The sequence below is a fragment of the Ammodytes marinus genome, assembly GCF_949987685.1.
Source record: "Ammodytes marinus genome assembly, chromosome: 16".
In the NCBI taxonomy this organism is placed as follows: Eukaryota; Metazoa; Chordata; class Actinopteri; order Uranoscopiformes; family Ammodytidae; genus Ammodytes; species Ammodytes marinus.
In genome coordinates this window covers 8,436,072-8,446,385 of record NC_137220.1, presented here as the reverse complement: position 1 = coordinate 8,446,385, position 10,314 = coordinate 8,436,072, and the positions used below count along the sequence as shown (strand labels likewise).

The following is a 10,314-nucleotide window of genomic DNA, read 5'->3' as shown; positions in this document are numbered from 1 at the left end:
TGTTTCATATTGCCACATGCAATCTATTAAGATGTGTAATTATTTCAGTAAACATTTTGTTAAAGCATCGTGTATTGCTGCAAGTGGGTTAAAACACAAGAGACAAACGTGGGTAATGCCTACTGACATGTGGGGTATGTCTTATAGCTAGTCTTGATGCCAAGGATACATTTCACCAGATAAAATACAACTTTAAGCAAATGTTGATTTTACTCACAAATGTCAAAAAAGGTCATGTCCCTTTGCTAAACATAAAGTATGAAAGCTAACAATAACATCTGTTTCCATTCACATTACAGTGATTATGACTGTTACTGCTTCCCCAAAAAACTGGTTGGCTAGTGTTTAGTGACCAGCAACATATAAGAAAAGGACACAGAAACCAAATGTATTATTTAATACAAAACAATTTATTAAACAAACTCAAAACTACAAGTGTCTAGAGGACTGGTTAAAAAAATTAAAAATAAAGGAACCATGGACCAGCCACGCATTGGACCGTCGGATCCAGGACTTCCTCTTTTTAAACCTAACTAATAAAAAGAAAACACGAAAAAATCTAAGCTATCAGCCCTCCGGTTTATATTTTTACAATTCTTCCTCTGAGAATTCTTCACTGCTCTTGTCCTGTTCGCTCTCTTCACAATCTTCGATACCTTCCTCCTCCTCCAGCATGAGAAAGGAAGGATCTGTGACGACATGTGTGTAGGTTCTGGTCACTGTGCCCAGTTTCCTCTGCAGAATGTGCTTCTTCTGTAAAACACAGCAGTGCAGTCCCTTGTCTCCCTCTTCTGTCAGTCCTCTGGGAGAAGCTAAAGTAAGAATTGTAGAAAAAAAAGTTAAATAAATTACTGAATTACTTTTCAGCTTTTAACAAACATTTGGACTTAACATGCTTTACATGTCAGTGATTCTGGAGTAAGCCTGTTGTCAAAATCAGCGGAAAATTCAGGAGATATTACACAAGCTAGGTTGTGTAAACTGGCATGTTTTTAGCTGCGGCGGACTCTTTGTTTACATACCACTTAACAGAGCCTATGCTGTGTATTAACAGAGGTTTTTTTTCTTTTCAGTGCACACAGTACTGACAGCAGATCTTGAGGAGATATTCACCGAGTTGTGATTTTGACATCAGGCAATCTAAGGCCAGTTCACACCAAATATTTGCGACGGAAAAACTTGAAACTAGCCGGACTGCAACGTTCTGAAAATGAGCAGTTCACACTGCTGCAACACAAACAGTTAAGAGCTGTAACAGCATCAGCACCCCGCACTCCATGTACATGCGTCCCGTTATATAAATTAGGTTTTTGTGGAACATACTGTGGTTCTCAAGGTCCTCTTTGGCCTGGAGAAGGAAATTGTCCAGTTTGTCCAATGACCTTCTCAGATACTGGCAATGCTGGGTCATTTCCTTCACAACGATCGATTTCTCCTCTTCCAGACGCCTGACGAGCATGACCTGGTCAAAGAGACGCCTCTTGGAGCGGAGGCTTATCACTGTTTTGAAAAAAACAAACACAGATGTTACAAAATCAAAACACTAAAAATGTAAAAAAATGGTTTCCCCATTTGCCAGCTCGTAAGTCTTCTGAGGAGGCACACAATGGTTTAATTGGAGGCTACCATTGCAGCTAACTATTAAAACCTATTGTAAAATCAATAACTGAAGATTTTTCCCTTTTTGTTAGTTGGAGGGTTAGTGGGGATCAACTCTCTCAAAAAAAAACACACACGAGGAGGAGAGCAGCTACAGTAAAACAAATATGAAGTACAATATAAAAGGTTTTTCAATCGAGCATGGGCATGGTATGAACGACGAGTACACCCTAAATAAGCCAGTACCAGTAATTTATCAATCTTTCAACAAATATAAACATGTTTCATCTGCCTATCTAGCAGTGTCCCATCCATTTTACTCTCATCAAGATTCCCTACTATTTCCAGACGATTCAGCGCTGAGCTAATAGTATTGATAGTGAGGCTCAGATGTTTGTACGATATCTAACTTCGCTTACCATCTCCTTGTGCTTCCCAAGGCAGCATGACGTCATCAGAGAGACTGCATGCTGCTTCATTGTCGATTTTATCTTCACTAGCAACAGTGGTGTTGTAGTGCAGTATCCCCTCTTGGAGTTTCTTTTTTAGCTCTCCAAGTCTCCTTCTTTTCCTCTGCCTTGTTTGGTTGCTGTCTGTAATATGACAATAGTAATTACAAAAAAGATTTTTGGCGAAAAATGAAACTAAACTAAAAGAAAAACTTAAGTGACATATTAGCAAATACCGTTTTGTCTGTAGAGGTCATGCTTTTTTCTTCTGAGAGAGTAGATAATCTCGTCAATTTCTCTCTGGAGCTCCTCCTGGCTACTATGAGCTCCATGTCTCTCTAAAAAAAAACAAGCAAAGATGACCATTAAAACACGGAAACCAAAAGTATGGCAAGGCAGTACAAAATGTACACATCAGCCATCATCTTACATACCAGTGGTAGCCCATTGCTTGACTTCTAATACCCACTGCTCTGTTTCCTCGAGTGAGATGTTGAGATCTTGTTTGAGACTCTCAAGGTTGGCTGCCTCCACTTCTGCCCTCTGTGTTGTCTTTTTAGAATATTAAAAAAGACAAAAATGCATTAATATGCCTTAAGGTGTAATCTGTAGTTTACGTTTAATTTCACCAAGATTTGGTGCCATTTGATATTTGGGCTTGTTTTTATTCATAATCTATCTGCTGTTTGTTTCGTTTTATGTTTTAATCTTTGCTGTATCATTTTCCTTAACCAACATAAGTCAAACCTACAAACTACTTACATGTAAAAGTGAAATGACAAATGTAAAAGTTAACATACAATGCAGAAATCTTACTTTGACAAATCTCTTTGCCAGTGTCTTGTGGAGACTGTCCACCTTCCTGTGGTTCCACCCGATGGCAAGCACAGTAATCATGTCGGATCTTCCTGTAAAAACAAAACAGAAGACCTACATTGAAATCAATTCAATTCACATCTTGGATCATGTCAAAGCATACAATCATCCTTTAACTAACCTGACTTGGTCATGTACTTTGTGGTGAGGGCTGCCCTTGATAGGAAGCTGTTGACCTGCTCCACCTCCTCTCCAACAGTATTTCCTGCTCCATCCTGGCTTCTGCCCCCCCACCTCACCTGCTCCAAAAAACAAACAATAGGATCATGCCATTAAGCATTTCAAATCGTATTGATTTAATTTTTTTGCATCCTCAATTAACATTGATGCTATGTGCTAATTCAGTAAAATAATTTAAATAAACAATGTAATTTATGATCTTAAAGTAACATTGATTAGTTTCTAAAACACCTGAAGATTAAGAGCGTCATAGGAAGCTTAATATTGTTTATCTTTGTTTGTTTTAACTGACTACCTGTTTATCTTTTATACTTAATTTAACCCTCATGTTTTTACTGCATCCTGTACCCTTTGTGATTCTGCATATTGTTTGTTACTTTTAATCTCGTCATCAGTGATAATGAGGGAAACTACAGTGTCCCTTGAGTATACATAAGGGTTGATTGATTAAATATTTCATGCCAAGCGACTATAGGTATATGTTTCTCAAAAACAATTGAATTGCACACTGTACCTCACATTTGCCAGTGTGAGCCTTGGCATGCATTACAGAGAGAAAAGGCTTCATCTCTGTAAGGGATCGGAGGGATCGGAGTTCAGGCAACTTGTCTGCCATCTTCTCCAAATATGGCCAATACCTGTAATAGGAAAGTAGTATTTCAGATGCCTGTTTGCATAAATGCAAATAGAGAACCCTATACCTAGGAAATGACCAGTACAAACCCAGAAACCAAAAAAAGAACACCATGTAGCCATCTTTATAAGGGATGCACAAGAGTTAAGAGTTATTTTAAGTGTATCTTTAGAAAGTTTATTGTTGCTCACAAATGTAATGTTCAATTCCACGTGCTAAAATAACCATGTTAACATTTTCAAGGCCTTTAATACTGGATAAAATAAACATCAATGAAAAATTCAGTTATGATTCAGCAATGGTTATGACTACCTGCAGGTAAGGTCCATGCAAAAGAAGGTTATATTTGCAGCTTGAGCCAGCTCTTTCTGCAGGAACATGGGATAGGCATAGATCTCCCCACGGTAGTGATTCAGGCCTTGCAGCAACATTCCATGTCTGCACACAGCTATTTGCAAGCCCTCCTCATCCACCTTGGCCCTGGACTTCTGGGATGTTTCCCTGCCTGCTGTAAATGTGGCTGGCCCACAGACATCATGACCAGGCCTCTGAAAGTAAATACAATCTGTTACATGTAGTACTAGGATAGATGAAAAATAAAGGAAAGTAAGATAAACAAAACCTTACACTCAACATCTGGCTTCTGATCTGGTCTACAAAGGCAGACACTTTAGTATCTTCAGCAATGAACAGTCCTTCAAAAAGAGATGGTTCATCAGTCCTGTTAATTGAGAAGAATTTGTTATCACACATGTCAAAATGTAAGAAAAAGAATGATTGTTTAAAGATGTTTGGCATTGAAGTGGTCCGTGGAGAGACATAAAACGTTACCGAAGTATTTAATGGACTGTCATTGTACTTCAACATCACAAGATGGTTTCAAATTGGGTGATGTGTTGGGTTTAAAGTATTAACTTATGGTGAATGTGGAACATAAGCATTTTAATACACTGTATAACATTACTTTCTGTTTGTAATTCCATGAATATAATTAGGTTTTTGATTGCCTACAATAGTTTCCAAGTTCTGATAATGAAATCATGACATGAAACAAATGATTTAATTTTTAACTGTTAGAGTGAATTTAATATATCGTTAATTTTAATGGGAAAATAATTCCACTCACCCCTTGGACTTCTTGAAGCGGTAATGCTTTCGATTCCCATCTACAGATATAGCCAGCATGTCTGGTGTGCATGCTGGACATTGGAAGGGCTCAACCAGGCAGAGATCTTCTTTCTTGAAATTGCAGAAAGCAAACTCTCGAAAGACTCTGTGGAAGGTATCGCCACAGATACGGCCCGTCTGTAAAAACGATGGTATTACTTTGGTTAATACTTTCCGTAATCAAAGATTAGAATATCAAGAGTCCTGCAAATAAAAAGAAAGTTCTTACCCGTCCTGTGCGAAGGGATCGATGTTCAAGCATTTTGATGAATGCTTGTTGAGACAGAGCTGGGCTGGCTAACTTCATCTGCTCAAATGATGTGAAGACATCAAACTTGTACAGGAGTTGGCAGCTGGTGGTTGCTGGCCAGTATCTGCATCCAAGCAAGTCACTTATCCCTGGAGTCCATTTGCTAGAACAACTTGGACAGCACACAGCAGGCAAGCACAATTTGTATGGACCTGAAAACAGACAAACCTAATATTTGAACATGTTCTATACAACACAGCACAAAAAGGATAATAGTCAACATTTTACATGCTTGACGTCACATCACCTATAAATTACAAAAGGAAGAGGAACCATACCGTTGATAGTCACCAAGACAGTCTGCTTTCCAGGGATAATGGAAGAGTCTTGGTTTGGACCACAGGAGCAGATTTGGGTTGGTGGAGGAATCGGAAGAAGGCACACTGCAGTAAAGAAAATGTCTGGACAGTTATGACATATAATCAAAAAGTACAACACATTGAAACAGTTAAAGGAAACTTTGGACATATTATATTCTGCACCTGCAGATGTTGCAATACACATCATGAAAACAATGTGAGGGTAAATCTACTATTTCTTTGTATGTACCTTGTTCACCAAGTTGATGTTGGCCACCTTCACCCACCACCACAAAGGATGTGGGGGGAATGGGTTCGAAAAAACCATCAATCATGGCCTCTCTGTCATGGAAGATGTTTTTCCTGTGGATGGTCACGTCACATGCTGAACAGAGAAACTGAGTTCCTGAGGCAACACAGTCGAGGCACCGGACCACAGCGTCAACAGTTTGGCATTGCTGACAGTGATGCCTGTTCACAGTCTCTGCTGCCAACATGGAATTCAGAAGCTCTGGCATTGCAGCCCTGAATTTTCTTTCGCAGATGGTTTGTCTTCTGGTCCATGCAGACATGGTGGGTGTCTCCTCCTCTTCTGCTGATGCAGGGACAGTGACAGAACTCAGCAGATGTCTGAGTGTCTGAAGATGTTGATCTAATATATATATAAAATAAAAGGGAGTTAGAAAAATTGTTACTCGATTCATTGCTCAGGTTGACTGTATTTAAAATGTCACAATTCAATATGCGCACCAAGACTTGGGACTTCCTGAGAAATGTCAGCCGTCTGCGACTCCCCAACACCTAGGAGTTCCCTACGGGCAACAGGCTGAACTGAAAACACAAATATGATAACAAAAAAAAGGAGTTAGAAAAATTGGTAATTCATTCATTAAAATGTCACAATTCAATATGCTCACCAAGACTTGGGACATTCTGAGCAATATCAGCAGTCTGCGACTCATCCACCCAAGGGGGTTCCCTAGGGGCGACAGGCTGAACTGAAAACACAAATATGAAAAAGGAAAAATTATTGTTGACCAAAGGCCTTCAAAATTATGAATGACAGTGTAACTAACTATTTAATATTGCTGACCAGATCGATTCCGCCGAAAATGTTGGGGTACGATGTTCCCATCCTGGTCCCTCTTCCTCCACGTAACACTGGAGCCTCCAGTCCCCCGTCGGTTTCTTGGCTTCGAAGGCTGAAAGTAAAAACAAGGATGATATCATAATCATATCAACATAATGTTCAGGTTTGTGCAGCAGAAGTGTTTTTTTTAAATCAAAAATGGATTGAGGTTAAATCCCATAATGGAGAAATAATAGAAAATGTTTTACTCTTCTGGCTGCTAACACATCTGCCAAGTCATTCCCCGCCTTCAGCAATTCCTGCAGTTGTCTAGAGTGCTCAGAAGACATTGTTAGACAAAACAAACAAACAAAAAACACAACAACAGCAATAACACCACAATAAAAATGTTTGTAACACAGAATAAAAAAGTGGCCCTAAAAAGGGCCGTTGGCTTTCTCGTATTTTCTATATCAAAAGGTGCTTGGATTCACAAAGACCTGTAAAAAAACAAAACACAAAATGAGTTGTATAATCATGCTTTTAATTGCTGCCACTGAATTAAAAATACTTCTTAAAGGGTAACTGCACCCCCTGTTTGAGCGTACTGCACAATTTTGATGCGCTCAGACCATGGATTCTAAATTCTGTTTTAGAACCATTGTTTTTAAACATTCCGACATCAGCCGGCCGATATTCGGGAGGGAGGGGGCGCGCGGTGTCTGTGAAGGAGGCGGGCTAGCTGCTAGCTGTCACTCAGGGAAGATCTGATTGACATGAATTCCTTGAAAAATCGAGTGACACAAAGTTTAACGGCACTGTCGCTACACGATGTGAGCTCTTATGCCCCACACAGATAGGCGTCTGAGGTGGAGGACTTTTTTTATTCTAAATTGTTGGCAGGCAATTCGAAAGTAGATGATGTGTCTTTCGTAGTGTTAGGAGACAGAGTAGCGCAAGTGAGTGAGCGGCACTGTGTGTGTGTGAGCGAGGAGAGCGAGCGGTAGCGTGTGTCTATCAAGTGAAGCAATGAAAGAGTCCGGGTGTGTGCGCGTGCAAGCAAGATAATGCAGACACACTGCCAGTAGAAGTGAAGGGTGTTCACCCCCGAAATAACATCCTTGGAGGGATGGTATAACAGTAGTAGCTCATGGACCTATAAAGAGCGTGACCGGCTCGGCGGCGACGTGATGACGCACAATCGCACATTAAAGGTCACATATTATGCTAAATGCACTTTTTAAACGTGTTCTAACATATCCATGGGTCCACGGTGTGCCTGGAGACTGCCAAAATATTTTAAAAAATAACAATCTCTCCTTTTCTCACTCTCCCCCTTTCTGAAACCCCCAACCCTCCCCCCCAATATACTCCAGTCAGAATTCTCCTCGTTTCTGACCTCAAAAACTGGAAAGCCAGAAGCTTCCACTGTGCAGCCCACACCCCTATTTCTTATTGGTCCACGGCCCTGACAGACAGAGGGCGAGGCGTATCTGGCTTCGCTTCCGGACAGGGGGCGGGGGCAGCTCAAAGATTGTATATTTACGAGGGGAGCTGCAGCTGTTTTTAAAAAATAGGCCATTGTGAGATTAGCTGAACATCAGCATAGTACAATAAATTATCTGAAAGTTTTTTTCAGCAAAAAATTAAAGAAAAACGTATTAGGGACCACTAAGACCATATAATATGGTGTATAATAGAACCGAAAAGTGTATAATATGGGAGCTTTAAGACAAAATGTGCTTAATGTGCGTTATTTTTCGAACCCAAAGATAAAACTTTTTTTTACAAATCTTAGTAAAGCTCTAAAATAATTTACAATACAAAACATGTCTTAAATTGCCGATATTTTTATTTTTTATTTTATTTAACTTTTATTTATCCTCGAGAGACGTAACATATTGCAATTTTTTTCAATATTAACACCAGCATATATGTGTTCCTTCACAACATAGTCATTTAATTCAGCTTCTATCTCAAAAAACAAGTAAAAAGGTGCAGTTACACTTTAATGCAGAGTAAATTACAAAAGATATTCCAGAGGAATAAATAGTTTGTGTTCAAAACCTCAGAGTATACTTACAACCAGGGCCCGTGATAACAGATAAGTTGCCAGACTCTTGACAACTTGTGTGTATACATCTGAAAGCCCTAATATGGACCATGCACGCTTTTATTTGTATTTCATATTAAATTAGAAAATAACAAGAGACCTAAAATGTATTCAGTTTACTGATTTCAGTTCAGCATATCTACAACTGCATGTTTTTCCTTTATGATAAACAGTGCATTTTCACAGAATTAAATTAAGTAATGTACATAGTTTAAAACGTGCTGTGAGCAATTACCAATCAGAATAGAAAATAATGCATAAAAAAAAAATCACATCATCATTCCTGGCTGTTAGTTCCCTATTTACTTGTCTTTTTCATCATGCTGCTTTTAATTTTATGATGGCTGTTTACTTAGGTATTGTATTACGTTTATTGCTTATTTTAATTACATTGATATGATGGATGTTATATTGGAAATAGCACCAGCTAGGTAGCTGCATCCAATAGCTGGCACGTTAGCATGGCACGTTAGCATGTTAGCTAGCCCCATCCTAAAAGGTAATAGTAAAATAACTTCAGTGGCATCCGCAACTGATTGTGTCAAACGCATCTACACACGACTATGGAAAATCAGGAAGATGACAAGAGAAAAGCACGCAAATAACCCATAGATAAATAACCATATAAAATGTAAAACACTAGGCAGCCAACTTACCAGGACCATGATGATCAGCGAAATGGGCCGAAATATGCGCATTTGCCCCCTCCCATGTTTCGTCGCACATTGATTAGTAAAAGAGGTCAAAGGTATATTAGCGCGAACTGAGACGTTAAATTGACGTTATTTACACAACCGCTAGGGGGCCGCCACATGTGAAACGTAAACATAGGTCGTAATATGTGGCGGAACAAACGACCTATGCGGTCGTATTTTCTGAGAGGACAGGCTGTCTAATAAACAGGCAACATCTGTCTGCAATACATGTCACACTGAAGAAAAAGTTAGATAGTCTCTAGTGCTAATGGTGATGGTAATAGGGTATTTATATGGGGGATAGTGCAATGTGGACGTTTTCAATAACTAAAAAAATTGAAAAATATTACATCCTTAACTAGTTCACGTGTCTAGGCAAGAAAAGGCAGGCAGTGAACTAATGTACATTTTGCTTGTGGGGGTGAAAAATGTAGGTTAATCTGTCACAGGCTGGTAGGACTGATCCGTGAAAGCACCTCAGGAGAAAAAAGTAATTGTGCCTCCAGCAGACTGCTGATGATAGTATCTCCATATTATCAGACAGCTTGATTGTGCCCTTACGTAAGAGCTTTCAACCATCCATTCATGTTGTACAAAGCCATTTAGCAACAGGTATATACGGCGTAGAATGAAAACATTACACACGATAAGATTGCATGCTTGATAGTCTTTCAATACTGCACTCACCTTTACCTATTTTGGTATTTGGAATTTGAAAAAAAGAGCTATATAATTCAGTCCATCAAACAGGAATGGATGCAGAGCTGTGTTTTCAGACATATTACCCCACACCGTCAGTTTCGAAATACTCCTGTAATTAAGTTGCCAAACCAGGGATGTGAGCATGAGTAAGTGAGTGTGGAAATATTCCCTTTTACACACTGCATGGGCCAGAAAGGGGGAACTGCCTCTCTGGTGATGAT

At 39.4% G+C, this 10,314-nt stretch overlaps 1 protein-coding gene across 1 annotated transcript; it reads right to left on the bottom strand.

The window, feature by feature from the left end:
• Positions 1 to 389: 389 nt before the first annotated feature.
• On the bottom strand, positions 390 to 9,581 carry LOC307263370 (uncharacterized protein). The gene is made up of 18 exons (XM_080044518.1): positions 6,853 to 9,581; positions 6,608 to 6,716; positions 6,432 to 6,512; positions 6,265 to 6,345; positions 5,765 to 6,166; positions 5,494 to 5,598; positions 5,135 to 5,367; positions 4,865 to 5,043; positions 4,366 to 4,459; positions 4,051 to 4,286; positions 3,619 to 3,742; positions 3,046 to 3,163; positions 2,865 to 2,956; positions 2,483 to 2,600; positions 2,285 to 2,386; positions 2,019 to 2,192; positions 1,324 to 1,500; positions 390 to 812 (listed from the first exon to the last, which is right to left on the bottom strand). Exons 1-18 carry the CDS (start codon positions 6,931 to 6,933, stop codon positions 589 to 591), a joined length of 2,730 nt encoding a protein of 909 aa, XP_079900644.1. The 5' UTR covers positions 6,934 to 9,581; the 3' UTR covers positions 390 to 588.
• Positions 9,582 to 10,314: the final 733 nt, after the last annotated feature.